At 46.7% G+C, this 18,202-nt stretch overlaps 1 protein-coding gene across 1 annotated transcript in view; it reads left to right on the top strand.

The window, feature by feature from the left end:
• Positions 1–12,929, top strand: part of PIWIL2 (piwi like RNA-mediated gene silencing 2) — a 2,549,426-nt gene extending 2,536,497 nt beyond the window's left edge. The window contains exon 24 of the mRNA XM_086944806.1: positions 12,293–12,929. Coding sequence (XP_086800932.1) covers positions 12,293–12,449 — 157 coding nt within the window. The 3' untranslated portion in view covers positions 12,450–12,929. The remainder of the gene's footprint in view (positions 1–12,292) is intronic.
• The last annotated feature ends 5,273 nt before the right edge of the window (positions 12,930–18,202 follow it).

An 18,202-nucleotide genomic window follows, 5' to 3' on the forward strand; every position in this document is an offset into this window, starting at 1 on the left:
TCAGAGCCCAAGTCAGATTCCGAAGCCGCGTTCTCACTATCTGGGGCATATCGATGCGCTGTCAGGGCGGCGACTTTCTTCGTGGCAAACTGTGGTCACCTGGGCGTAGCGCCTTCCTGCTGATCTCCACCGGCTTGTGGGCGGGGCTGACCACGTCCTTGCTGGCCACCCCGGCCCCTGCCGCCCCCTCCACCACCGGTCGACGGAGCCGATGAGTCCTGAAAGGAACGAGGAGAGCGTTGGTCAGAAGCCTGAAATCTTTCAGGTGACTTAATCATCGCGCAAATCATAAACCCGATCTGACTGCGCAGGCAACGGAGACGCAGGAGCAGAAACCTGTGTTTGTTGTTGCTTACCCTGATTCTGCTTTTTAGGCCAATTTTGTTTTTTGGACTTTTGTTGACCACTAGTATCCGAAGACTGACCCTGGGGCTTTTTCTCCTTATCAGGAAAAACTTTAAGCCCCATCGCATTGCGGCCAACCGTTTTATAAGCGGCCACAATGATCCTTGCCAACCTACGCGGTCTCTCGGCCTCGGGAACCAACGCCAATGCGTTAGCAACCTGAAAGTTCACTGCATCCCCCTTGACATTCGCAAGGATCAGATCGCAAACTATATCAAAGGTGCCACACAGGCGCATACCCAATTCGACCGCCGACTCCGGTCCGTGTTCGTCTTGAACACGTTTAAGGACCGCACCCAGATTGGTCACAGACGTGGTACCATAGCACCTCGAATAGACCGCTGCAAAAGTCCTACCCCAGGACTCACAGTCAACAAGATTAGGCGCTAAATCTTTCGGTAAACTCAGTGTAAGAATCCTGTGCTTATCACCAGGACTCGTGTTGGGAAACACAGCTTCTAGCTGGCCGAACTTCTCAGCCAGCCAGAACGGAAAATCATCCTTATCTTGGGGCTTTTTGCCCATCACGGAATTTACCATGACAGGATTGATTTTCAAACCAGCCTGTTCTGCACGAAGCTGTGCACCCCTACAGGCTGCGCCTTGAACATTACGGCCAGTGTATTGAACAAGCGCTCTAATCACCTCCACAGCGACTTCATGAAGCCGCCGCAGATCAGCCACGTTGCAAGTGGCGCGATCAGGGTGAGGAGTAAATCCAGCCAAAGCGGGCCAAGGTGTGCCCGGAATGGACAAAGGACCTAACCTCGGGGCGGTCAAAGGGTGTGGTAGGGCGCCACCAAACCAAACTCCATGCTGCCATGCATCAATAGGAACCTCCAGTGCTCTGTACGGAGCATACGCAGCCGGTACAGCTGAAGCAGTGTAGGAATGGAAAACACCAGAATTAGCGTTCACCGGCGGAAATGTCACCCACGAATAAAATAGTTCGTATGGGTAAGCATGTTCCACACTCACCACTAGAACAACAGCCAAGCCCTCCACAGGGACATTATAAGCCCGCAAGTGGTCACGCACCGCAATGCGACTATGCTGCGGGATGTCCACGGCTTGTGCCATGTTAGCACTGGAAGATGAAAAAAAACAAAGATTACTTTGTAGCACAACTGGGTAGTAATTCAAAGAAACCGTTTTAGATAGATTCAAGCTTGAAAAGACCTATTTCAAAAAATAGGTAGGTTTTTTCGGCACCGCCGTTTTCCGGAAACGGGAATGAAGGGGTTAAGGTTTGAATGATATACTACTCGAGTGTCATGATATAAGGCCAACAACGTTGGGCGCCATGTAGCAGGGTTTCCGTTCTCCCACAGAACTGTGCACAGAGATCTAGAACCTGGGTGAGTTAGGTTGACCCAAAACTCACCTTAGTTTCAGAAATCCCCTTACCAAGCTAGCTACAGTGTCTCATCGGTAGTAATCACTTACCAATGACTTAGACAATCCAGAACATGAACTTAGGGTACCTCAGGTATCGTGGAACACGTGAACACTCTTTCGTTATACAATCATTACAAACCGAAACTGGGAGGCAAAGAACACACGTGCAAGTTTGAAATGTTTATTTTTCAATGCAAAGTTCTCAAACGCAGTATCTTATATAATATCAACATACATATTATAAAAATCAGAGTTAGCAGCATAGTCACTAATCCATAATAAGCAAAAGGTGATAGCATGTTATGATGCAAACTCTATAGAATTCTGTATCACCTATATTTTGCGCACCCTAATTAGCATATTATATTATATCTAAGAAGGTCTTGTTTGGGTTCTAGCAGGGCGGGCCCATACCTCTAATTCTCAGTAGGAGTAGATCACATCAACAGCTACCAGCTCTCTGCATGCGAAGCATCAAGTGTGTCTATTCATTCCCTGTAACTCTATCTTAAACCCGCGTAGAGCCCAATGTTGGCAGCAACATTATTTGTGTTATGTCTAATGTAGTGCGAGGATCAGGCTTTCAGCAACCTTGTGTTAGGTTATTCTTAGAGGGTGCAGTTCTCAGTGTGCAGACAGTTGAACCAAACACGACTGATATCAGAGCAATAACATATTATTCTCAAATAAATCACATCTTCCGTCTAGGTTGAAAGCTACAATAACAATTAGGTGTCGTGTGCAAACTGAAGCCGAAGGAAAATATGTCGTTTAAACATTTAATAAACTCATGCTAACTTAACACAATATATAGAAACGCAGTAACCATATGACAGAAGGAACACCCTGTTGGGCTGAGGGCTCATTCCACTCGAGCCACAGCTACTACTACTGCCTTGGGCCGAGGAGTGCCCTTGCAGGACATTTGCCAGGCAGCTACGTGGGCCTCGCTGCACACGTTTGCAAGACATTATTGTCTGGACAGCCAAGTCCTGAGGGATGGCTTCTTTGGCCGTTCTGTCCTCCAGGACTTTCTGGTGTGATTATTGGTTCGCAGACCCACCACCGGGGTTGGTATTGCTGGGGTATCTATTCTAAGGTAAGGAATCTATCACTAACGTGTCTCTTTTCACCCATCCTCCCCGTTCTGCGAACCGATATCTAGGGTTAAGGTCATCCCCTTTCAGGGCCCTAGTTTCAAGGCACCAGTGTTGGTTTTTAGCATAGCTCTGCGTTTCTAGCGCGGAAAAGCTGTGTCTAAGAACTGACGTCAGCACGCGGAGGCGGCGTCTAAGTACTCCGACGACGTCATCACGGCACGGACACAGACCGCAGACGCCGCCTACCGACGCGCAAGGGTACTGCTACGCAAACATTTCCGGATCCAGTCTGACGCCTGGGGATATTTTAAGGTAAGGAATCTATCCCTAACTAATGTCTCTTACAGATCTATAGTTACACAAGTAGTAACTTGTGTGTTAGCTGCATAAGCCAACGGTGTGAGATATGAGGCGGTGGAGGGAACATTTAAGTATAGATGACTGGCAGGCTTCCTTTACCAGTGTATAACTACTAACCCCCACCAACAGCCCTCCATCTTTATTGTGCTTTAAAAAAAAACGTAACATTCCAAAACCTCAGTATAGAAACATATTGTAGGTTTGTGTACCTGTGAAAGGCAGCAGGGGGCTCTTTTTGAGTTGACAGGTCTGTCACACATCAGCAGTGATTGGCTCTGAGCACAAACATCTAGTCACCTCCCCACACTATTCGGATTCACTTACAGTTTAGCTGGATGATACTAGTGCCAATTGGTTTGTGGTGCCTATGGTGGTGTTGGTGAGTGGTGGCAGGGGTTGAGAGGGAGGGGAAGGAACGAGTTAAAGGGATGTAATACGTTAGCTGTGGCAAGTAAAACAAGTATTTGCAATGCAATAGGTCTCGCATTTGCGAGAGTTTAAGCTATTGGCATTGTAAATGACAATGCCTTTTATTTATGTTTTAAAAACCTACAAGTAAATAAAAGGCATTGCCATTTACAATGCCAATAGCTCAAACTCTCACAACTGCGAGACCTATTGCATTGCAAATGCTTTTTGGCTCCTTGTCTCCTGGTGCGCATTGGAATGCCCGGCTTTAAGTCTTGTGAGTCGTGCAGCAGTAACATGTCAGTGGCGGACCCCCACAATGTGTGCCTCTACTCCCTGGAGACCAACCATGACTCTCAAGACTGTCGAGCCTGGCCCGGAAGGCCTTGAGGGAACAGCGCCGGAAGTTGCTGGAGGTCCAGCACTCCTCTAACTGCCGCTCCTGATCTAGGGGGTGTTCGCTGGACCAGAGCCGTCGCTCCTCGGGCTCTAAGTCTTCCCCTTCCGATTCCGGAAAGCAACGCCATAAAAAGCAGTCGAAGAAGCGTGTTCGCTCTCTGACGTCCCCCGTCGCTCCCCGGAGTGGGACTGGGGCTCTGCCCCTGCGGATCCTCTGGAGCCTGGGAGTCCCGCAGCCTACCCGCTATACCCGGGTCCGTCGACGACTCCGAACAGATGCAAAAGTTTCTTGCTGCCATGGACACCCATTTTGGGCCCCGGGCTCCTGCCGGTGCGGCTTCGGGCTCCGTGTCCAGATTCTGTTGGCCCGGCGGCTCCGCAACCGGCGCCACATGATCCTGCGCCTCCAGCCCTGGCGCCACCCTTGGCTCCGGCCCCGGCGCTGCCCTTTACTCCGCCACAGGCACCGCACTGGATGCCGTTCCTCTCCCCCCTACCCCGGTTCTGGGACCATTTTGTTCCGGTCTGGGATCCGAAATGGGATGCGGCTCCGGCTCGACCCCGGCCGGGGCTGTTTTCGGTGCCGTTCCCAAAGCCGCTTGCCACTTCTCCAGCTCCGGCCCTGCCGCTGCAGCCGGCTCTTTCTACTCCGGAACCGGATGAGGACTGGGATGGCTGCGAGGACCCCCTTGCCCAGCAGTGTGATTCCGAGCAGGATTGGTGGACGACCTTCAAGATGCAGGTGAACTTGATGTGTCTTCTGACCCGGGGTTTGCCTCTCCTCCACCTTCTATGAAGGAGGGCGCTTCCTACACCGTGGTGCTGCATTAGGCAGAGGATGCTCTCATTCTCGACCTCCCTACGGTGGCCCTAAAATCAACCTCCTTACGGAGGTGCTCCAGACGGCGTCTACGTCGTCCAAGCCTCTGCTCCCTTTCAACAAGGCCCTCACCGAAGTCCTCTTGGGCACTTGGTTGCGTCCGGCCACGGGGGCGCCGGTGGATAAAAATGTCGCTAGGCGTCATTGCCTGGCACCTGGTGATCCCACCTTCTTGACCACTCACCCCACGCCTGAGAGCCTGGTCATTCAGGCCTCAACGTCGCAGAGTGCTTTTCCCACGGCTCCGCCGGATAAGTACTCTAAAAGGCTAGACCAATTTGGCAAGAGGTTGTTCTCAGCCAGCTTGGGGTTGCGGTCGGTTAACATTGCCTGCTTGTTGACCCGTTACTCCAACGCAGCGTGGGATTCTGTAAATCAGGTCTTGCCTCAGTGTTCTGAGGAGGTCCAGGCTGTCCTTTCCCAAGCAATTAAGCAATTACGGAGGGTAAAGATGCGGCGAAGTTTGCCATCCGGTGTGTTTGGACGCCACTAATTAGTTCGGCAGGGCAATTTCTACGACTGTGGCTTTGCTGCACCATGCCTGGTTGCGTTCCACTGGGTTTTCACCTGATGTCTAGAGCTCGCTCATGGACATGCCCTTTGATGGCTGCCACCTCTTTGGCGATAAGGCCGACAATTCCCTGGAGCACTTTAAAGAGACTCGTGCCACGCCAAGTCTTTGGGTCTTTCCACAAAGCATTCTGCCACGCCTGGGTTTCGTTCCTTTCATGGCCAGGGCAGGGGCACCCAGGTGCGCTCTTCCAGCAAGCCTGTGCAGAACCAGCCTCTGCGGGGCCACAGCTGTGGATTCTGCAGGGGCGGGTCTGGTAACCAGCGTGCGGCTCAGTCCGCTTCCCTGCTGCTTCCTCCTCTAAGCTTTCCTAATCCGAGCTTCAGGGAGCACCCCACGTAGGTGGGTGGCAGGATACGCCACCACCTCCACCACTGGTGCGAAATTACTTCAGACAAGTGGGTGCTTCAGATAATCAGCCATGGTTACTCATTCCCCTTTCTGTCCTCTCCTCCAGCCATGCCACCTCTGTACCATCGTCATTTGACTCTTCTCAGTCAGGAAGTCTCGGCCCTCCTGACCAAGGGGGCCACCAAGCACGTTCCCGGTCAGGAAGTAGGGAGCAGTTGTTATTCTCACTACTTTCTGGTCCCCAAGAAGGACAAGGGAGGTCTACGCCCCATCTCGGACCTCCGGGACGTCAATCTCTTCCTCCGGAAGGAGAAGTTCAAAATGCTGACTCTGTCTCAGGTCCTGGCTGCCCTGGACCCTGGAGACTGGAGACTGGATAGTGGCGTTGGACTTGCAGGACGCTTATTTTCACATCCCCTTCCTGCCTTCCCACCAGCGCTACCTGCGGTTCACGGTAGGCCAGAAGCATTTTCAGTTTGCCGTGCTCCCCTTCTGCCTTACCAGCGCCCCTCAGGTGTTCACGAAGGTATTGACAGTGGTTGCAGCTCATCTGCGCCGGTCGGGGTGTCAGTCTTCCCCTACCTCGACGGCTGGCTGTTGAAGGCGGGCTCGCCCCAGGCAGCCGTCACCCATCTCCAGGCTACGGCGACCTCCTGCATTTGCTGGGGTTGTCCATCATTGTGCTGAAGTCGCACCCGAGTCCCTCTCAGAAACTCCCCTTCATCGGAACAGTTCTGGATTCAACGCTGTTTAGGGTTTACCCTCCCGAGCAGCGAGTCCGGGATATTCAGGCTATGATTCCAATCTTTTAGCCTCTATCCCGGGTTTCGGTCAGAATGACCCTCCGGCTTCTGGGCCTGATGGCCTCCTGCATCCTGCTGGTGACGCATGCCAGGTGGCATATGCGGGCTCTGCAGTGGGACCTGAAGTTCCAGTGGGCACAGCATCAGGGCAACCTACCCGGTCATGTCCAGATCTCGAAGGGTGCTGCAAGACAGTTGCAGTGGTGGCTCACGAATCGCGATTGGCTCAGTGGCAGATCCCTCTCCCTTCCCCAACCGGAGCACACAGTGGTGACTGATGCGTCCCTCCTGGGATGAGGAGGCCACATGGGAGAGGCGGAGATCAGAGGCCTCTGGTCTCCGGCGGAGTCCCGGCTCAATATCAACCTTGTGGAGCTGCGGGCGATCCGGCTTGCACTGAAGGCATTCCTTCCCTCTGTCTGGGGAAGTGTAGTGCAGGTGTTCACAGACAACACCACCACCATGTGGTATTGCAACAAGCAGGGCGGGGTGGGGTCCTTGTCCCTATGTCAGGAGGCTCTGCGCCTCTGGACGTGGCTGGAACATCAAGGCATTACCTTGGTGTTTCAACACCTGGCAGGTTCTCTGAATGCCAGGGCTGGCAAACTCAGCCGCCGGTACATGGTGGATCACGAATGACGTCTGAACTCTGACGTGGCACAAGGTCTCTTTCAGCAGTGGGGAGAACCTTGGAAGAGTATATCCCGAGCTACTCAGTATGAGCATCGATCTCCCCATCCGTCTGTCTTTTCGGGAGGATCTTCTGTCGCAGCAGCGGGGGACGGTCCTACACCCGAATATGTCCAGCCTCCACCTCCATGCGTGGATATTGAGCGGCGACAGTTGACACCTTTCGATCTTCCTCCCGAAGTCTGTGATGTCATTCTGGTAACCAGGCGTCCCTCCACCAAAACGGTATACGCCTGCAGGTGGAACAGATTTGTCGGCTGGTGCACAGCGAAGTCTGTGTATCCCCTTTCTTCCCCTCTTTCTGAGGTTCTTCTGTTCCTTCTATCTTTAGCCCAGCAGGGTCTGCTCTGGGAACTATTGAAGGTTATTGTTCGGTCATCTCTGCCGCTTCCAGATCAGCCTTCTCTTTTCAAGTCCCCAGTTGTTAACAGTTTCCTTAAAGGCGTTACGCACACGTTTCCACCCATGCCCTTAATAATGCCTCAGTGAGACTTGAATCTTGTCTTGACTTTTCTGATGTACACTCCCTTTGAGCCCCTTCATAACTGTCCCTTGTGTCTTCTCACTCTAAAGACAGCTTTTCTGGTTGCTATCACCTCTGCTAAAAGAGTGAGGGAGCTCCAGACCCTTTATTCCAAACCTCCTTTCCTTTCTGTTCATCCGGACAAGGTGGTTCTGAGGACCCGTCCTTCTTTCTTGCCAAAGGTTGTCACGCCCTTCCACATCGGGCAGACCATCACTTTGCCCACCTTCTTTCCACTTCCGCATCCTTCCAGAGAGGAAGAGAGGCTCCACCGTCTTGACCCAAAACGTGCGCTTGCATTCTATTTGCAGCGTATACTACAGTTCTGCGTGGATAATCAGCTCTTGGTCAGCTACTTGGGCGCCAAAAAAGGTCGGGCCGTGCACAAACCGACCATGTCCCGGTGGGTCGTTCTGTGCATCAAGGCATGTTACTCCTTGTCCAAGAAGGATCCTCCTGTGGGACTGCATGTCCATTCTAACAGGGCGACGGCGGCTACTACTGCCTTGGGGCATGAAGTTCCTTTGCAGGACATTTGTCAGGCAGCTACGTGGGCCTTGTTGCACACGTTTACCAGACACTACTGCCTTGACAGTCAGGTCCGTAGAGACAGCTTCTTTGGCTGTTCTGTGCTCCGTGACTTTCTGGCGTAATCTGGTTTGCAGACCTACCACAGGGGTTGGTATTGCTGGGGTATCTATTCTAAGGTAAGGAATCTATCACTAACGTGTCTCTTTCAGATGCACAAGTTACTACTTGTTTAACGATATATCTGTAAGAGACATTAGTGATAGATTCCTTACTGCCCCGCCCATCCTTCCCATTCTGCGAACTGATTACTAGGGTTAAGGTCATCCCTTTTAGGGCCCTAGTTTTATGCAACAATGGTCAGTATCTTGCATTGCTCTGCGTTTCGGCGCAGAAAGTCGTGTACAGAACTGACATCAGCGCGCACGGGTGGCGCCTAAGTACCCTCCGTGACGTCATCTCGGCGCTCACGACGCCAGTGACGGGCGCGGAGCCGCACAACGCCACCTACCGACGCGCAGGAGTTCTGCTAAGCAAAACTTTCCAGATCCAGTCTGACGCCTGGGGAATATTCTGAAGTAAGGATTCTATCACTAACTAATGTCTCTTACATATATATCGTTACACAAGTAGTAACTTGTGCATTAGAGCATGCATGAAGTACTGGTCAGGACAGTGACAAGTTAAAATCACACAAGATGTTACAACCTCTGGTTGTGATTGTAGAAACGGAACCCCCTATATGCCTGATCTATGCTTTTGAAAATGTATGACTTTTTGTACTGATAAGCCTGTCCGTGATCTAACTGTGTTGTATGTATATTGTTTTACAATGAAAATAATTTTTAAAAATTTAAAAAGTGAACATCTCATGATGATGAAAGAACTGTAACTTATCCTAGCTCCTTTCATAGGAATCCTTATTGTAATTATAAAGAAACCATGCTTCTCTGTAATGGAAAATCCGAATTAATTGTCAGTGATGTGGGTGTTTACATCCTTTCCGGACTTCCAGGAAAGAGAAAACTTGCATAATGTGAGAACACTGTGTAGCGCCTTGATAGATTGACACCAGGATAAACGCTATTTTTGCTTAACTTAATTAGATCTCAAGCCTTTTTTCCCCAATAATTTGGTGCCACAGGAACGGAAGACCGATTTATATATAATATGCCTCTCCCCCTCAAAGTCCAACATAATTTTGTTTTGCTCAGTGTGGTGAATATTGAACTACACAACTGTAATGTAAATGTGCCAACTTATGTCAAGTATTTTTGTTGATTGATGTTTGTTTTCACAAATGAAGAATGAAAAGATAAAAAATATATATCTAGTGGACATCATGAAGTTGTGTCAAAGTAAGCTAAGGTGTAATTGCCAGTTGAAAGCCTTTTTGAATGCTAGTGTTATTGGCTCTTTTAAAGGAGCAGTGTAATTTTTCAGCCCTGTGCGGCTGCTGTGGCTCTGCTATCTTTGTTTTTAGGTCGAGAAAAGGGGCTACAAACATCTCCTATCTTTTCCATTGGCTCCTGTTCGTGCCCTTCATAAATCCCTGCTTTTGTTTGGTCAGTATGCTTAATTAGATCCGCCTTTTGGTGTTTCCGATCCTCCCAGGAGACTGCCTCCGTTACATGTGAGCTTACTTTTTTTAGTTTAGGTTCCTATGTGCGCACTCTTTTGTTTGTTTCTTAGTTTGTGTATCAGCACGGCTCCCTCATGATTCCGGCGGCATTTGCTTTTTTTTTTTAAATGTGGGCTTTTGTTTATGTACAAGCTCATGCATGCTCATTTACGGGATCCTGTACGCATGATAATGTGCTGCTTGGCTAAATACTTATTTTTCATTGATACCGAGCACTTGAGGGTCCTGTTTTTTGCGTGTGCCGTGGTCTAACTACTTGCTTTTTTGTTCAATTACATCTGGTTTTCCTGCTAAATGGAGGCTGCTACCTCCATTTAGCACGATGCTGACCACTTATATTTTCGTAACTCCCATCTCCTTCTCCAGTATGTGGTCTGTTCATCATTTTGGCAGGTTCATACACGCTTATGCACTAGGCCATTTTGATTTATTACTCAAACGTGTATATTGTCCAAATGTTCCATATAATGTACTAGAAGGCGCTATAATACAGCACTCTGTTGTATCATTTTACACCTTTTAACAATGGCAGTGACTGATTGTTCTTTGACATTGAGTCCTTTGTTAGTGTTCCTGACCCTCAGCCTACATACACACAATACTAACATCTGTAAATTCATTAGTCTACCATGCCATTGAACTTGAACGCTTGAATGAACATCTATGCTCTACGCCTTCATTATATGCATACGCACGGTGAGGCTAACTTTTTTGTAACTTCTGGTTTCTGCCTAAACTCGGGCACAGTAATGTATGACAACTCTCTGCACTCTGGATGTAATATTATGTCAATGGAAGCAATCACAGATTTATGAAGCGCTGTTTGGACTTTTAAACCTGGACTCCACAGTTATCGAAGCGTACCCGCACAACGTTAACATGTATGAATAGACAGCACTTCATTATTTTACCTTTCGTCATAGTTGTCAGCTGAATAGGATATTTTCCTTAATAAAAACAGCTACTTACACTCCTTGACTGTTTATGTGGTTGTTTTAGCACACCACTATTAAGTAGTGTTCACTGGACTTGTGTTTTCATTAAGTGTGCTCAGTCATATTTTTTATCAATATCTGTAAGCACTGGTATGACATTCTGCCTGTTCAATTAACTTTCACCTACATACTCTTTTTGCTCATTTAACATCCGGTGCACGTGCTTTCAGACACTTTCTAATAACCTTTGAGAACATCTAATGCACAATCCTGGTAATGTTAAGGACACTGAATTAACCATTTATTCTTGATGACCAACTTGAAGCTCCATTCTCATTTCTCCTTTTTATTACCCTACAGTGTTATATATCCCCTGGCCCCTGCTGAAGGGCTTTCAGTGAGAGCTTGGTTGTGTAAAGCTGCAAGAGGACAGAATACCTTGATACGTTCTCATAAAGCACTCATGCACACAAAGCATCACGCGCCAGAAAACAGGAATGGTAATGTGCTGGGCAACTTGAATTGTTTTTTGCAGTTGTAAAGGCTACGTGTGGTTAATGTGGCTGCATGCTATACTCAATAAGTTACGTTCTAAAGCTTCCCTTATTAACCATGCGGAATACACGGTCAATGTGTGATAAAGCATTAAATTGTCTGACGTGGATTTACATTTGTTTTTGTTTCCCATCGGCTTCAGCTTCGCCCGTCACTTACTGTCCCTATGCATCCCACCACCCTCCTCAACTATTTCACAACACTACTTCCCCTGCCCCCACCACCACCCCATCGAGATTGCAGGCTGTTTAATGTACATTGGTAAAGCGGGAAGTAGGTATTGGAGCACTTTACATAAACAACCAGTTGCCATGAAGGGCTTGTTTTTTTATTTCCGATCAGCTTCAGCTTCTCCTGTCACTTACCCTTCCAGTGCTGTCCCTAAATGATCACTCTACTGCAAATAAAAATAAAAAACATTGTCATTTACAACAGCAATAGCTCTAACTTTCACAAATGCGAAACCGTTTGCAATTCAAATGCTTGTTTGTATGGATATCTGTTTATGGGAGGTACTAATGGTGTTCTGGGATCACACGACAGGACTATTCCATGTGTATGACTTCATTGAAGATTCTGATGGTGGTGAGGTAGGATTACAAGTAAGTAATTTTTCCTTCTTCGCCCTAAGTAATGTTTGTGGAAATGTGTTTGTGATACCAATGTGCAAACGTTTCTATGTGCTTCAAGTACGGCATAACTTTGAAGCCACCTGCACTAATGTTCTGTCTTTTTTGCTTCTAGGTTGACATTCAAGCTTTGTCACCTGTACTGGAACTGGCCAGGCACCATTCGAGTACCAGCACCATGTAAATATGCTCACAAACTAGCCTTCCTTGCGGGGCAGGTGCTGCATCATGAGCCAGCCATGCAGCTTTGTGAGAAGCTTTTCTTCTTGTGAACTCTGAACCATTCCAGCACATCAAGGTTCTTCTAAGCAGGAAATCCAAGCCAGAGCAGACTGCCTGGGTCCTCATGATGGACTCGCGCCTTGGGAATCCACAACATTCCTCAATTAAGTTATTTTTGTGTTATCTTCACGCTTATACTCTTATCGTGGGCACAATCGCAAGAAGGCGCCTCAGACTTTACCAGTATAGAGAAATCATGTAACTATTATTTTAGTCCTTTTACGGTACATTTTAAGGATCACAAATCCTGCAGTTTCTTTTAGGTACATGTATCAGTGCTCATAGATTGAGGGATACCATGGGCTCCCTGAGCTTGTGTAACAATTTATTTTCATGTTCTTAGTTTAATATAAACCTTCGCAGTTGCAGCTTCACAAATAGACGTTTCACATTTTTCTTCTAATTTTTTTGTTTTTGTATTTTGAAAGGAACGTATTAAAACCTGGAGTTCTGGTACATTCTATTAAGGGACATTATGCTTTGGGCCCTGATTTGTCCTGGGTTATTACCGGAACATGTCTGTCAGTTGCTTCAGGATGCCTTTAGTTGATGTGTAATGACGACTTCTGTTGTTGCTGTCATCAGTTACTAATCTCTATTCCCTCTGGTGGGAACGTGAGACCCAGAAAGTTTATAATCTGTTGTGAATTTGTAGCTACCCATAGTCTAGCCCTGACAAATAGAAATCGTTGACCCTAAAATATTTTCAAATGGCACCTGTACTGGACTTGTTGTGTATGACTTATTTCAAGTGCCGAAAACATTTACCTGTAGATCCTTACCACAAGAAGTCCAGCACACACAACTCCTTGCCTTCATTGTGCTCTTAATCTGGTACACATGGAGTATTTGTGTTGCATGATTTGACAAAAAACATATTCATAGTAAAAGACAATGCTAAGCCTAGCAGTTATGGTAGTTTTGCTACCTATTTTTCTACTTCCGATTGTGCTTGCTCTGTAAAGTACATTTTTCTTTGTCACTACTGTTGCTCTGTTGTGTGCCACATGCATAATCCAATTCATTTATCCCTTCTGTTGTTGGCACACTAATTGATAGAAACGTCTATGCTTTACCCTTTCTGAAAAGAAACATTTCCTTTGGTTGCTTCTGAGTTCCCCTTTCGTCTTGTATCTAGAAAAAAGTTCTTTCCCCTCCTCAGGTGTACACAGTACTTGGAACAACCTCCCCATGCACTTCTCTTCATTATAAGCTGCTCTTCTTCTAGGTATTAAGCTGAAGCCTGGCATGTCTAGATTACGTGTTGTAGTATAGTTTCTCCAATCAACAGTGAGCCATACCACTTTTGCATATGATTGGAAACCTTAATTAGGAGAATATACATGGTCCAAGCCATGTCCATGTTATGTTGCACAGCAGTTACATTTTCTCATCTGGCTGCCCTTTTCTGATTGCCAATATTTTCCTTGGCAAAAGAGATCTTTGTCCCACCATTGGTCTTATGCCAGAGGTTGATGTAAGGGTAGTCTGGCCCTAGGGTTTTACACCTAAATTGTGCTGTGCCCTTTTTCTGGGCAGCAGCTCCTGATTTGAAGCTTATACACCTCTTAGTACAGTTCATGTCCCAACAAGTTCTCCAACTTTATAGTAAATAAGCCTGTGAATGAAGTGAAATGCACGAAACCGGTTGACTCAAAATCTGGGGATTTCCGAGTAAGCCACAGAAGTAATGTTGAGAGAAGCAAGCAATTTACTGTGGAATGTACTGCCAGTGGCCTGCAGCCTTGAAATCTGCATTTATTAAGACTTACACAACTTCTGTACAGTTATTTTTCTCGACGTGGGACTGGCTTGAGCTCCTTAAAACTAGGTGCACGATTTAAATGAAAGGGTCCTGGTGGAGGCTTGAAACTGAAAGATTAAAATATTTAGTGTCAGATGTCATGCCCCTCAAGCATACCTTCCTTGGATACATCAGGTGCCAGACCTGTTTTTTCTATTTGTGAACTGTGGCAGAAGCTTCTTTTTAAAATCCGCTCTCAGATCTTTTCTAACAGGGCCATTGCTAGAAACAGCAGTTGGGAAAGATGCAGTCAGTTCAGGGATCACTCCTCTACCAAAGCTACCTGGGTTCACTGGCACTTTCCTGATTGCCTTCCTTGAACAGGTTGAGCCTCACATTTTATTCCAAGTGCTTAAGGCTCTAATTTAGCAAGTGCTCATTGGTTACTTAACTTGAAGAAAACAATGATGAACCTTGTTCTTCCTGTCAGCATTCTACATGATAGCATTATATCCTGTTGCTGAGGGCTATACCGGTTGTTAAAGGTCCTTAACCTGAGTTATAGGGCCGAGACACAGACGAGGGCATATAACGAGGGAGAGGGCATTTAACAACTGGTATAGCCAGATAGAGAAGGGCTGTAAGGCTCTTAGAACATTCCACCCACTAAGGATAGAATATTCTACATTAAAAGAGAATTGTGATGACAAACATTGAAATGTTGGAGCTTCGGCCTTATACCTGTCAATATAAGTCTAGAACTACTCCATTGTCTTCAGTGAAGCGCTCAACATTCCAATGTTCTAATTACTAATGACACACTTGGTGGTAAAGTATTTCCCATCTCTAGAGTTGCAGGAAAAACTAGTGATCAACACTGAAAACTCACCCCTTGTGTTACACATTACCAAACAAGATAGCCCTCACTATCCCATTGTACGCAGTCTGCCAGTCGGAATGTGATTGGAAGTTTGTATGGATCCATATTCCCACAAATTCCTCACCTTATCAATACTCAACCCAAACTTCGGACTGATTCAGAAAACATTTTCCCTTGCAATGACTCTTCGGTGTCACAAGTTACGCCTTGCAGCACCAGCCATGACTTCCCTACAGTATATTGGGCACTCCTTAGCACACTAGCTTCAGTTCCTTCATCAACATGACCTGCTGTTCTTTCCCGTTTTTGCACCAATTTCTCAGTTTTTGATGGTGGCTAGGTCAGAAGTCATCACAAAGGGCCTGAGGACTTAAGCCTTGCTGGTGATGCACCAATATAATGCCCCTTTATCACCCTGGTGTTTGGGGTTGAATGCCGTAGCTTGCAACTCTTGCGTCTTCTTTCACTCGATGGCCATCAGGAAGTGGGGGCCAAGTTACTTTTGGCTAAGGCCTGCAGGGAGATTTCATGGGACACTAACTGTAAGTCACTTTCCAGGTAAAATCTTCTAAATTGTAGTTTGAAGAACACAGAATGCATCACAAGAAGAAGGCAGTCAATACCCACATTGCCCCCCACCCATCCCCTGCCAGATAAAAAGATGAGGCCAGAGTTTCTTGGTCCTTCGACCAATTTCGACATGTTGAGGCCTTCCATGTGCCTTAAAAGAAACACCTAGCTGCACTGAATCTTTTCAGGACATTTCCCACAACCATCTTGGCTAATCGCTAATGGGTAGTTAATTCCTGCATGCTTGGGGACTATGAAGCTGCAGGAACTGAAGCTGAGAGCAGCTCTGCTCATGGAGCTGGTGCCAGCCAAGGAGTTGATAGAAGAAAGTATCTTCCTTGTGGAGAAAGACAAGGCTTATTTAACAATGAACCGTATGGTGAGTACCGCCCAATGGTTTGTCCACTTGGAGGAGATTTGCAGTTCACATTCAAAGAATAAAGAATTTGGCTTGAGAGGCTGACCGCCTCGTGCCTACTTACAATACAGATGCTGGCCTCAACCTCGGCTTACAAAATGCCAGTGGCCTAGATTCTACAAGGTAACATCCCTACCCCTCTACCTCCGCTTTGGAAGAGGTTTCATCCCATAAAATTGTCATATGCAATGTGTTGGAGTACTTCAAGTTGACTTTACCTTCTGGTGAAATAAAATCTAAAATTCTGCAGGAAAATATGCAGCCTGCAATGGTACAGCCTTTGCTTCCCTTTAATGAGGCTCTCCTGGACCCTATTATGGCTACATGGGAGAAACTCTTTCAAGTCCAGTAGACTAAAAGCAGATTGCCAGCTGTCACTGACTAGCCGCAAGTGACACACATTTTGTTTTCCTCCCCTCCATCACCAGTGATTCTAGTTGGCCAAATGTCCTCATTGAGGCAAAAGCCCAGTGTCTTTTTTTACAGATTCCCAGAAAGGGAATCCAAGAAACCTGGCGCCTTGGGACACAACGTTTTTTCCTCAAGCAGTTGGGCCGGGCCATCCACACAGCTAATGCCACCTTCAATTGAGGCAGATTCATCAATGCCTTATGGGTACTTGCAAAATTCAATGAAAAAGAAGTTCTGGTCCATGATTGCTGAAACATTAAAGAACATCCAAAATTGTGGTCTTGGCTCTGTGGACATCATTGCTCGGTCTATTGGTTCAGCTGTCATGCTGTGTCAACAAGCTTGAATGTATTCTGCTGAATTTTCAGATATGCATGCTGCTTTCAATGACATGCCTTTTGAGCGTGAGTGGCTACTCCAGGGGAAGACTTGAATACTTTAAAAACAGAAGGGCTAGGGCTCACGACCTAGGCCTCTGCTCCCATAGACCGAGATTAAACAAACACTATTGAAGTTCTTCATTTATTCTAGACCTCTTCTGTCTCGCCAAAGGCAACCGTTTAAATGTTTGTATGTGATCTTGATGAAAATCAAACCTGTAAAGTTCTGAAACATTTATCTAGCCAAACCATTGATGACAAATTTTTCTTTCAGAATGGCTTTTATCAGGTTGACGAAACCAACCTCCTGTAAGCCAATCTTGAAGAAATGTAATTTTTTTCATGTTTAATTTCCGTTTTGCAGCTTTAACCCTTTCCTTGCTGCCGTTGGCCGACGGCAGCACTACCTCGCCAGTGCTGCTGTCGGCCAATGGCCGACGCGGCCCCGGCCGCGCACGGAAACGCCCGCACCACGGCGGAATTACCGCCGTGGCTAAAGGGTTAAAGGGAACTCCCGCCACTTACTGCCCTCCCATTTTTTCATTTTGTTTTTCAAGACCCTCTTCGCTGCCTTCCATGTCTCTTGTGACACTCTCCCCCCACATTACTACACTTAATCCAGTTTTTTGTACACAAATGCCTTACTTCTCCTCCCAATTTACTACCTTTTTTACATACCCTTTACCGATTTACACTTTTTTTTAAGAACACCCTACTCCTGTTATATTTATTTACAAATCTCTTATTTCCCTTCAGCTTTCCTTCCTTTTTCTTTACAAATGCCTTCCACTCCCTTGTCACACCCTTTTTTAAACCCATTACTTTCCATCACCTTTTTTCCTTTCTTTAGACCCTTTATTCCCTCTACTTCTTTTTTTTTCTCCAAACTCCTTCCTCCCCTTCCTGCATTTTTCCCAGTTGTTTTCTTTTTACACAAATCCCTTATTACCCCCTACTACTTTACACTGTTTTCCACAAACCTCTTACTCTCACTCCCGCTGTATTTCAATTTTACAAACCCCTTGCTCCCCGTTGCTGTTCTTCCATTCTTTTGGAAACCCCATAATTCTCCCTTATTCCTTTTTCAAACTTCTAACTTGTTTCCCGATTTTTATTTTTTTTGCATGCCCCTTTCTCACACTTTACTCCACTTTGCTTCCCCTACCACTTTACTTTTATCAACCTGTAACTCCCACTTTTTAAAGCCCTTACTTCCCTCTCCGGTTTACTCCCATTTCTTATTTTACAACCCCCTTATTTACTTGCTTTACTCCTGTTTTTCAAACACCTTACTCCCTCTCCCACTTTATACTTTATACTTTATTCTCTCTTTAAAAAAA

Source organism: Lissotriton vulgaris, chromosome 11 (assembly GCF_964263255.1).
Source record: "Lissotriton vulgaris chromosome 11, aLisVul1.2, whole genome shotgun sequence".
In the NCBI taxonomy this organism is placed as follows: Eukaryota; Metazoa; Chordata; class Amphibia; order Caudata; family Salamandridae; genus Lissotriton; species Lissotriton vulgaris.